Source organism: Theobroma cacao, chromosome 10, assembly GCF_053813885.1.
Source record: "Theobroma cacao isolate CCN51 chromosome 10, ASM5381388v1, whole genome shotgun sequence".
NCBI lineage: Eukaryota > Viridiplantae > Streptophyta > Magnoliopsida > Malvales > Malvaceae > Theobroma > Theobroma cacao.
Genome location: NC_142648.1, coordinates 6,692,499 through 6,704,249, shown reverse-complemented (window position 1 = coordinate 6,704,249; position 11,751 = coordinate 6,692,499). Strand labels below are relative to the sequence as shown.

Here is an 11,751-nt window from a genome sequence, read left to right as displayed (position 1 = left end):
CGGGGTATTTCAAGTTTGTTTCTAGACATGATAAACTAACTAAAAACACTAACATAACTTAGAATCAAATCAATCCAACTTCATTCTCTCTCCATAACCATTCCGACCAGCTATGAATTCACCATGAAAACATGAAATCTAACCATAGAAAATGAAAAAGAAAGCATGGGTAGTGTAAATCACAAGTCAAAATCAAGAAATTTTACCTTTATTAGCTTAATCCCTTGAAATCCCGCACTTTTTCTTAAATTTTCCCATCTAGGGTTCTTGTTTTTTTCCTTTCCTCCTTTGTTCTTCTTTGGCCAGCCATATCAATGAGAAATGGGCTGATTTTGTATTAATTTTAAAGCTAAATATTTAATGGTTATAAATATGTCATGTGTCACCATTTCATTAGTCCATTTTTATTTCTTAACTATTAAGCTTTCTCTCTCCACCATATAAATTCCTTCAATTATCCATGATAAAATTGGATAAAATCCATATGTTGTACAAGTGTTCTGGTGGTGGAAAATTACTGTTTTGCCCTTGAGGTGGTAAAATTACCATTTTACCCTTATACTCCGAAAAATACCAAAATTACAATTTTTCACTTCTCAACCTCAAATCACACTCCAATAAGTCAAATATGATCAAAATCTCTGAAAACAATTCCCCATTTTGTGCTCGAGTGGGAAAATTACCATTTTGCCCTTAGATAGTGAAATTTTTGGTTTGACTCCAAATTGATCATCGAACTCCAAATCACCAGATTAAACCATTCTGTGACTTTAAAATTCTTAATTTCCTCTTAAATTCTCTATTTGATCTAGTTCGAGGCTTAAATCAACTTTGTTGTACCTCTAGGTACAGTATCGACTTTTGTCGATTTTTCGGGGCTCTCATAGTATGTAAACATTCAGTCAATCACATGCATGTCATGACAAGTATTTTACAAAGTCAGGCTTGACATCTTCTCCCCCACTTGGATCAACCATATGATCTTTCTTCATGACTGATTCCGACATCCGGCTAAATATTAATATTTTAATATTATTTTATTAATAAAATATTATTTTATTCTAAAAATTTTATCTTGTCTCTTTGGTTCCCAAAGTTCCTTATTATGCCTCAATTCACATCCGACCAACTTTATTTATCACCATATTAAAGTATGGGGCATTTCATTTGGTAAGCTTATATCGTATAATTTCTATACACTATCAATACATTAAATATAAATTTATTAATTTTTGTATTGATATAACATCATTTGATGACAAAACATTATATAAAAAAGCTATACAAAGTGCATCAAATAAAAACTTGTATTTTATTTTTTAATTTTTTATATAAAGAATAAAAAATAAATAGTAAAAATATCAAATAATCAAAGACTAAGTAACTTGTAGGAAATCTTATACTGAAGCTTTAGCTTAAATGGTTGGGCAATGATAGATGAAATTTAATTTTCCTTTGAAGTATGAGTTAGATTTTCAAGAAAAATTAAAGGCTGAGTTAATCTCAAGCCCAATAATAAGCTGATAAAATAACAGTTGTTCTAATTTGGATGTTTTACCTGTGTTCGATTTCAAAATTTCTTGAAACTTAACCCTAAACCCTAAACTTTAAACTCAAATAAGTACAAAAAAAAAAGAATTTCTTGAAAAATTTTCAATGAGATATATCTATTTGTTGCATTAAATTCTTTAATTTTGTACAACTTGGTGTTATTCCCATGTTATTTATATAATACGTAATTAGAAAATGATAAGAAAAATAGAGAATAAATAAAAGTTCCTTAAAAAGGATGGAATTTTTTTTGAAAATTGTAGTGATAATTTTATAAATAAATTCTTAAGGTGAGATAACATTTTTGGGACTTCACCAAAATATTGTGAGAGTCTTAAAATTCCCCCAACGTAAGGAACAATCAACTTCATAAAATAAAATAAAAATGAAATTAAGAATAAATATAAAAAGTAAAAACAGTCCATGGCTATTTGTTTAATTTCAAAATAAACAAATTCATAGAGGAGAGAAAAGTCAAAAAGACAAAGCACACGTTGATCCTTTTTGAAATTGTGGTACCTTTGGACCCCTAGCCGGTTCACATAACCAAAAAACTAAATGACAACTTTGACTAGGAGTAGGACCAAGGACTACATGTTTACATACTATTTCTTAGAAAACAATTAATAAAAATTGTTTGTTCTGTTATATTTTATGTCTTTAATTTGGTCCATGCTTTCTGTCAAAAGCATAAGGAAATTATTATGCTTCTGTTTAGACCCTTCATCGTTAAGTTATTAGCTTAATAGTCAACAAGGAAATTGCTAAGGAAATTACAATTAGTACTATTATGGTATTAGGTAGGAGTGAGGCTTAGCTATAAGGTCTTCGTCCTCTTGACCCAAATTTTATAATTTATAAAGCAGGAAAACTTGGCAACTGGCTATGATCAATGACTTCTGCATAAAGATTCCATCCATGCTAATAACTACTAGTTATTTCAACCTTTATCCAGGTTTCGCTCTTCCTGCCATCCTACTAAACCAGAAGATAACCCCTTTATAACGATTAAGGTTCTCTTTTGGACTACCTAATAGTCTAATACCATCATCATTGAGCACTTCTTTACCTTCTAAAAGTAACCTACGCTTTCATCTTTATCTGCCCTTTACAGTATTTTGAGTAATCAGTCCTCTGACATTGGAAGCAAGGTTGAAGGGGGATGCTCAAGCAGGTGATACTAATGAATTATATAACTGTATTCGGGATGATGCAGATGTTTTGAGGCGCATTGATGAGGCCGAGTTTGTTGATACTCCACAGCACATAGCTGCAGCTAGAGGCCATGCTGATTTTGTAACCGCGATCATGTACCTAAAGCCATCACTTGCTCGGAAGCTGAACCAGGACATCTTTAGCCCCATGCACCTTGCCTTGCAAAATGACACAAAGAAACAGTGCTTTGTCTGCTGGCTGTTGACAAAGATCTTGTTCGCGTCAAAGGGAGGGAAGGCTACACTTCTTTGCATCATGTTGCCAGAGAAGGAAACCTTGATCTTTTGGCTCAATTTCTTAGGGCTTGCCCTGCATGTGTAGAAGATGTGACAATTTGGAATGAGACTGCTTTACACATTGCGGCCCAACATAATAGATTTGAAGCTCTAGAAATCCTAACACGGTCGATTCAGAGGACCCACCTTTATAGCAAAATTTCAAGAAAACACCTACTGAACTGGAAAGACAAGGACAATAACACTGTGCTGCACATAGCTGCTGCAAACACTCAACCCGAGGTAGCATTCATCTCGTTTTCATTGATTAATTCGTTTCTTAAATTTGGTTTATATGTCAACATTACGTAATTAGTCGATCAATTAATTTTGGCTTTTTAATGGACGTTATGCAGATGATCGAAGTGTTATTAGAATGTGATGTTGACACCAAGAAGATTAATATATGTGGTTTGACAGCTTTGAATGTCCTGGAAAGCCATAGCAGAAGTGACAACAGAGACATCAGTTTGAACATTCTACACGATTACGATCAAAGAGGTTTGAAGCGTTTGAAAGCTTTACTAATTCCCAGAGCTTAACCCTTATATTAAGATCAAGGATCAAAAGTAAGGAGCGAATAACAATGCAAATGGTGGGTAGTATCTTGAATATGTCAGCTGAGAGGATCAATGCATTGCTGATAGTGCTAGTACTGATTCTAACAGCCACCTGAAGCCGGGGCATTGTAAAAATACTTGAGTATTGTGAAAGACACCAATCGTTGCGAAGTTGAAGACTCCACTCAGATGCATTACCAATCTTGACAAGGTTGAAAACCCCACTAAAATGAAAAATAGCCAAATTTCCACTATGGTTGGCTAGGCCAAAGATACTAACACTATAAAAAAAGTCTCTTTCCAATGGAATTTTCCATTGAAAAAAGGCTGATTTCCGTTGGAAATGCCTTTTTCCAACGGATTTCTAATGGAAAAGTCTGTTAGAAATTCCATCAGTAATACTTTCCGTTAGAAATTCCGTTGGAAAAATGTGATTTTTGCAGGATACCCCGTTGGAATTCCATTGGAAAAAAAATTCCGACGGAAAATTCCGTTGGTTGGAAACGGTTTTCCAACGGAATTTTCCGTTGGAATTGTTTTCCAATGAAAATTTCTGTTGAAAATAATTCCATTGGAAATGATTTTCCAATGGAATTCTTTTATATTTAAAAACGTATTTCCAATGAAAATTATTTTAGTAAATTTTAATTGCATATCCTTCTACTAATGATTTTTCAAAAAAAATTACTAATTTCCATTTCGATAATAAAATATCTATTCACGTCCACATTTGACTTTCAATATATATAAAAGAAACACACATTACAAACCGAGATTCGAAGTCAAATTCGTACAATTCAAAATTACCCTAACACACAATATCTAAAAAGTTCAACACATATGAATATAAAGCTAAATTTGTTATTAAACAGCTATGCTAAAAACTATCTAAGTATAGCAGTTAAACATAGACATCATATCATGAAATATGATCTTACTTGTCAAGATGTTAGCTTGAAGATCCCGCATTTCCTTGTTTTGAAAGTGTATTAGTCATGATCATGGTTTCCATATGTGCCATAAATTCATTCATGCTTTTCGCCATTACATTCTTAATTTCTTCACGTATTTCTCCACGTATTTCATCCCATATCTTACTCAAGTTTTTTGTAAGATTTTTCACTTTTTCTTCCAATGCAATTGCGGGACTGGTAACGTTTGAGTTAATAGGGCTACACGTAGACTCAGATGTTGCTACATTGCTGTGTGTTCTAGTAAATAAAGTTGTAGCAGGCACCCGAGTACCAAACCCATACACGTGAGTGTGTGTAGTCTCATTCCCACCAATTGCTTCAGTCCAAGCATTCGGATTAAATTCTGGCTGAGAAGATGAATCCTCACCATACTTCTGCGATAGTACAAAATTATACATTTCTTACATAAAAAATTAAACAAGATTAGTATTCAACTAGGGTCGTCAACTTTAATGTCAAAATTAATCAATTTTGTACGTACACTCATAGACTTGGACTTGTTATCTATAAAATCACCATGACCCCCTAAATGCTTATGAGTGCGATTGAACACTTCCAAAAAGCTAACATCTCGTTTCATCTCAATTGCCTGCATTTATTTACAACTATATATACTCAATCATAATCGATATATATAAATAACATGCAATGAAAAACCACAGTCAAACTACTAAACATACTATTTAAATTTAGTTTGAAAGAAAACCATGCATATAAATGCGGAGTAAGATTAATTCATACCATCATTTTTGCATGAACCACAAATGGAACTAGTGTGCTTTGGGATGCTTCCTTCTTTTGCCGTTAAACGATTTTGCCTTGCTTTTCTTGATTTGTTTTGCCATTCTTTTGTACCCCATACTGTATCGATAAGGACATCCCAGATTTCATTTGTGATCCATTCCCTTGACATGCCTTTGCAATCCCTAATGTTGTTTGTTTTGGCTTCTGTCATTGCTTTATTCCTTTCTTCTGAAAGCATGTCTCGTAACTGATCGGAACAAAATTTTTCTCATATTTTTCGAACCAAAACATCTTAATTTGCAGACCAAACACATTTTTCCTATAGCAAAATAATAACGTAATTCAAAAAATTGATACAAATTAATTGAAAACATCAAGTTAAAATAAATAAATATATAACAAACTACGTACCTGAAATTTTTGAAACATTAACTCCTTTACATCATTAGGGACTTTCTTCCATGTCGACCATGGACCATTGAAGTGATTTTTGATTATCCTTGTTATTGTAACGGTGACCCCTCGCTCGAAAAATGTACTTGTAGAATAAACAAGAAAAAATTTATATATTAAAATTGATAAGAAATATAACAATTTCATTAACAAATATAACAAATATAACAAGACAACATCCCTCTCCCTAATAAAAGTTATACGTAATCTGTCGGATGAATCTACAAGAGTCTGCAATCTTACACTAGGCCCTCTACCCCTTGACCTTAAGGATGTGTCATCTACACTTGCACCTAAATCAATAAATGGCGATCTATGAGAATCGTGAGGAGATGTCTCATTTTTTACTTGCTCTGCAAATGCACCCAACAAAGAAGGTGTCTCAAAGGGCACATCATTATACTCCTGCTGCATCTGTTGTTGAATGGATAGATCAGTAAACGCATTAGCATTTGGTGGCAAAGACATACTTCTAGAGGCATTTGTTGAACTAGGTCTCGGTTTTGAATGCTTCTCTTTAACCATCGTTCTTGCAAAATTAAAAAATTAAAATTTAGACACAAATTATTTTCAATCAAATTTAATCAAAGTATACAAATCATCAATTTACAACAATGACAAGTATGATTATTCATTTGTGCAATTAAAGCTGCAATTATATAGTATTAATTTCAACATTTATAAATATAAACTTTTTGTTATAATTTTACATCACGTCAAGATCTTGTAATATTATAAAATTAAAGTTAAACAACTATGTAACAAAAAATATAAAACCAATATCATATATGCCTACCATCATCAATCACTTTCAGAATAAGCAAACTCATGTTCTTCATTATTATCACTATCATCACTAAAAGTTTCACAAGCGTTGTCTTCAAGTTCATCTTCTTTTTCATGGTCATCTTCATTTTCATCTCCTTCCATGTCATCTTCTTCATCTTCATCTCTTTGCATGTCATCTTCTTCATCCTCAATCAAGAGATTAACCTTTTCATAATCACCACTTGCTAAAACCACAAAGTTATCAAGTTCTTCCGATGGAGTACCATTAATTGAAATAGACACATCATCTTAGTATACTTCTTCATTCAAATCAATTTCATTTTCTCTATCTCCATTACAAGGAATGTGAAATCTACTCCTAGCTTTTATTTTAAATACTGCCCACCAATCACATTGATCTCTTGTCCTTGATGGATAACTACTATAATAAACTTGGTGAGCTTGTGCAGCTAAAACAAATGGTTCATTACTGGCAAGTACTGAGTTGTATTTAATTTCAACAAGACTATGCAAAGGATCTACCTTAATACGTTTTCAATGTCAAACCAATGACACTTAAATAGCACAACTCTATTTTCGATACCAAAATACTCTAACTCGATTATATCCACTAAAATACTATAAAAGTCACGCTCATAATCATTGTAAAAACTCCCTTTTATTCAAATCTCACTATTCATTATCTTACGATTTTGGCCGTAATCTAGGGTGTGAAACTTGAAACCATTTACAAAGTATCTTTTGTAAAACCTTATCATACGTCTTGGACCATGAGAGATTTCAAGTATACGTGGGTCAATGTCATCTGTACGTGTTGCAACCTACGAACATGACATACAAGATCAAAAATTAATAATTACATAATTAATGCCTCAATGTTATTAAAAGTTCACTTCTAATTTACATAAACTTACATAATTTTTAAACCATTTAACGAATCTTGCATCACGTACTTTCTCCAATTCATCTTCCGATATATGCACAACATCTCCCTTGATCATTTCATCTAACATCCTATCATCATATCCACAATTTAGTGATTAAATTCATTCTTATGATCAATCATTTGAGCTTATGGTTGAATGATACTTACTTTATATATGGGAGCATCTTTTTACAATTCATTAAAACATATAGCTTACCAGCATAAAACTCATTTGAAAATCAGGATTTATCTAATGGACCAAAAGGTCGCCCAAGATGAGTGAAAATTGAAAGACGACCCTAAGAGTCCATGTCTCCCCCATCATCATTACGTGGCACTCTATTTAATCTTGTTTGCATAATAGGTTCAAAATACCATGAGCAAAACGAGGATATTTCCTCGATAATATAAGCCTCACATATAGATCCTTCAACAAAGGCTTGACCTTTTACTTTCTTTTTCAAATGTTGCAAAAACCTAAAAATCACAATATGAATTGAACTTTTAAAGTACCTTAAACTATTCTAATAAACTATTTGAAAATAAATAACAATTATAGTACCTCTCACATGGATACATCCATCGATATTGGACAGGTCTGCCAACCTTTGCCTCGTAAGGTAAATGCATCGGCAAATACTCCATAGAGTCAAAGAAACTGGGAGGAAAGATTTTTTCTAGTTTGCATATAGTTTCACATATTTTTCCTTGCAAAGCTTCCATATGATCTATAGGTATTTCAGTTACGCACAAATCTCTAAAAAAGTGAGATATTCTAGCAATCACATCCCAAATTGAGTGAGGCACCATATCACGAAAGACAATTGGGAGCAATCGTTGCAAAATGACAATCATGACTTTTCATCTCATAAAATTTGCAATTAATCTCATTAACACACTGAGATATGTTCGACGTAAAGCCATCAGGTAATCTCAATTGTTTCACCCAAGCACAAACATTTTTTATTTCCTCCTTGTTTAAGGTGTACGCAGCCTTAAGCTTGAAAATATTTCCATTATTTCCCACCAATTTCAATTCTGGCCGCTTACAATACACCTTTAAATCTTGTTGTGCCTTTAAGTTGTCTTTCGTCTTTCCTTTAACATCTATCTTTGTGTTGAATATATTCTTGAATACATTACGTTCAATATGCATCACATCTAGATTGTGACAAACAAGAAGCATATGCCAATAAGGCAGATCCCAAAATATACTCTTCTTTACCCAATTATGACTAACACCATAACCCGAAATCTTCTTGTCACCGCATTTTGTTCCGAATGGGAGATTCGTAAGTGAATTCAAACGTGACAATATTTCCTCATCTGATAATCGAGGAAATGGTAAGTCATGTTCAACTCTTTTTTTAATAAATTTGTCTCTCTGCCTTCGAAAAGGAAGATTAGATCACAAGAATTGTCGATGACAATCAAAGAAACAAGGTTTCCTACCATGATCCAATATGAAAGCCTTAAAATGTTCCATGCAATAGGGACATGATAATCGTCCATGAGTACTCCACCTTGACAACATACTGTAAGCAGGAAAATCATTAATTGTCCATAATAATGCTGCCCTCATATGAAAATTTTGTTTCCTATATGCATCATATGTTACAACACCCTCGGTCCATAATACTTTCAACTCATATATCAAAGGCTTCAAGGAAACATCTATGTTTTGACTTGGATTTTTCTTCGACAACAAGTTTTGCTAGGTCCATTAGTACTTGGGATGATTTTGCTAAAAAATTCTTGACTAAATTCTTTCCACCAGTTGAGATAACAAAGATGCAAAATGATGTCACTTCCTTTATGCAACTCAAAATCATTGTATGAGGCTTGGGAGAGATACAAGGATTTGCTTAGAAGATGTCCTCATTATGAGTTACCTAAATGGCTGCAAGTGCAAGCTTTCTATAATGGTTTATTAGGATTAATTAGAACCACAATTGATGCTGTAGTAGGATGGGCACTAATAGGTAAATCAATTTATGAGGCTTATAACTTGTTAGAGGAAATGGCTTCCAACAATTACTAATGGCCATCTAAGAGATTAGGTCTCAGAAAAGTTGTTGGTATTCATGAGCTTGATGCAATTAATGTCTTGACTACATAAATGGCTACTTTCACTAAGAAAATTGATACACTAGGTGTCCATGTTGTTTAAAGTCTTTTTGTGACATGTGAGTTATGTGGAGGTGGGCATTTTATTGATCGTTGTCTAATTAATGCTAAATCGGTATAGTTTGTTGAAATTTTAATACACAGCAGAATAATTCATATTCCAACAGCTACAATCCTAGGTGTAGAAATCATCCTAATTTCTGATGGAGCAATAATTAAGGACCTTCTTTAACACCTAAGCCAAACTTTCCTCTTGGATTTCCACCATAAGTTAGAGTTTTAACGCTTGAGAAGAAGCCTTCTGTGGAAAAGATGTTCATGCAATACATGACGAAGACTGATGTCGTCATTCGAAGTCAAGCGGTATCACTTTGGACTTTAGCGACACAATTGGGTTAGTTTGCCAATTCCATCAACAGTCAACCTCAAGGAGATTTACCAAGTGACACTGAACCAAATCTCAAAAGAAAAAGAAAAAAGCAATGCAATGCGATTACTTTGACGAGTGATAAGTAGCTTGATGAGTTAAAAGGTAAAGAAGTGGTAAATGGTGGAGATAAAGTTGATGAAGAGGATACTTCTGGCTAGCAAGTGCAAGTTGATCGAGCTAAGCAAGGGGAAAAAGTATCCACACCACCACAAGTCAAGCCAGATGTTCCTTTCTTTCGTTTTCCTCAAGCATTGAATTAAAAGAAAATCGATAAACAATTTGAAACGTTTTTGAATGTTTTTAAGCAACTTCACATTAACATTCATTTTGCAAATGCTTTGGTACAAATAACTTCTTATGTGAAGTTCTTTAAAGAGATCATGTCCAAAAAAAAGGAAACCAAAAGATTTTGAGACAATTGCATTTATTGACAAGTGTAGTGCTATAATCCAAAATAACCTTCCACCAAACCTTAAGGATCCATAGAGTTTCTCAATCCCTTATACTATTTGTATTGATAAATTTTCTAAACCTTTTTGTGCTTTGGGTACTAGTGATTCACTTATGCCTTTGTCTTGTTAGTGTAGAAGTCTCAAAAGGTAATATATCAAAAGATGGTGAATTGGTATTTAGAAATTTCTTTGAAAATCTAAGTATTAAAATCAAAACTTTTTCACCTAAAAATATTTTCTAGGATCAAAAGCAAGTTTTCAATAATAAATCACTAAACATTAAAATAATATACCAAAGTAAAATATTTTCTTAAGTTGAAAGCTAGCTATGAATACTTAAATGAAAATATTTTTCTAAGTGTAAAGCAATAAATCAATATAAAACTATTTTCCTAAAACAAATATAAGCAATGAATAATAATGTGAAAAATTATAAAAAGACATGAACATTTTATACTAATTTGACTTTTTCAATGTCTACATCCACCCCTTGGTAACCAAGGAATTTCTAATCTATTAAAAGAATTCTTGCTTTTTAACGGGACCAAGCAATAACCTTTACACCAGCTTTTTAAAAATCAAGCGATAACCTTTATACAATCCACAAAAGAATTCTTACTTTTTAATGGGATCAAGTAGTAATTCTTACAATGGCTTTTTCACTGGATTAAGCGATAACCCTTACAACAACGTTTTTTCAAAGGCTTAACAATAAATCCATAAATAGCTTTTTAATGCTAGAACTTTTACAAGATGAGCACAAGGTATAGGAAGAATACCTCTACGAAAGCTAAATGTTATAAATTTTAGCTAAGGTCTAGTGAGAAAAGAAACATTAGCTCAAATGAAGTAAGTATTCAACTTTTGTAAGCTTGGTGGAAGACTAAAATGAAGCTAGAGAGTGAAAATAAGCTTTTGGAGGTCTTTTTAGGGTTTGAAGTTTTCGTTCAAGTTTTTTCTTTCTTCAAAATAGCTCAAATGCAGCTATTCATAGCTAGTGTGAAGTTTTGGAGCCGTTGACACAAGTTTGAATCAAGTTAGACCATTGTTGAAGCTTGAGGGTCGACTACAACACTTTTAAAATAGACTACGTTATTCAAATTTCTCAAATTAGGGCTCTGTAGTCTAGTATTACTTTCTTCTACTAGATCTAACTCTCGAGAGCATGTTTTTTACAAATTTGAGTTGCTATAGTTGACTATGCCTCCTCTATAATCAACTTTGTCTGTGTAAAGTCAACTTTTTCATGCTTTTGA

At 32.8% G+C, this 11,751-nt stretch overlaps 1 protein-coding gene and 1 pseudogene across 1 annotated transcript; one reads left to right on the top strand and one right to left on the bottom strand.

The window, feature by feature from the left end:
- The first annotated feature begins 1,153 nt into the window (after positions 1 to 1,153).
- On the top strand, positions 1,154 to 3,583 carry LOC148760317 (ankyrin repeat-containing protein BDA1-like). Its single transcript, XM_088810467.1, has 4 exons — positions 1,154 to 1,170; positions 2,682 to 2,948; positions 3,068 to 3,284; positions 3,398 to 3,583. The coding sequence occupies exons 1-4, from the start codon at positions 1,154 to 1,156 to the stop codon at positions 3,581 to 3,583; spliced, it is 687 nt and encodes a 228-aa protein (XP_088666593.1).
- Positions 3,584 to 9,275: 5,692 nt separating this feature from the next.
- Positions 9,276 to 9,376, bottom strand: LOC148760316 (small nucleolar RNA R71; annotated as a pseudogene).
- Between the last annotated feature and the right edge of the window lie 2,375 nt (positions 9,377 to 11,751).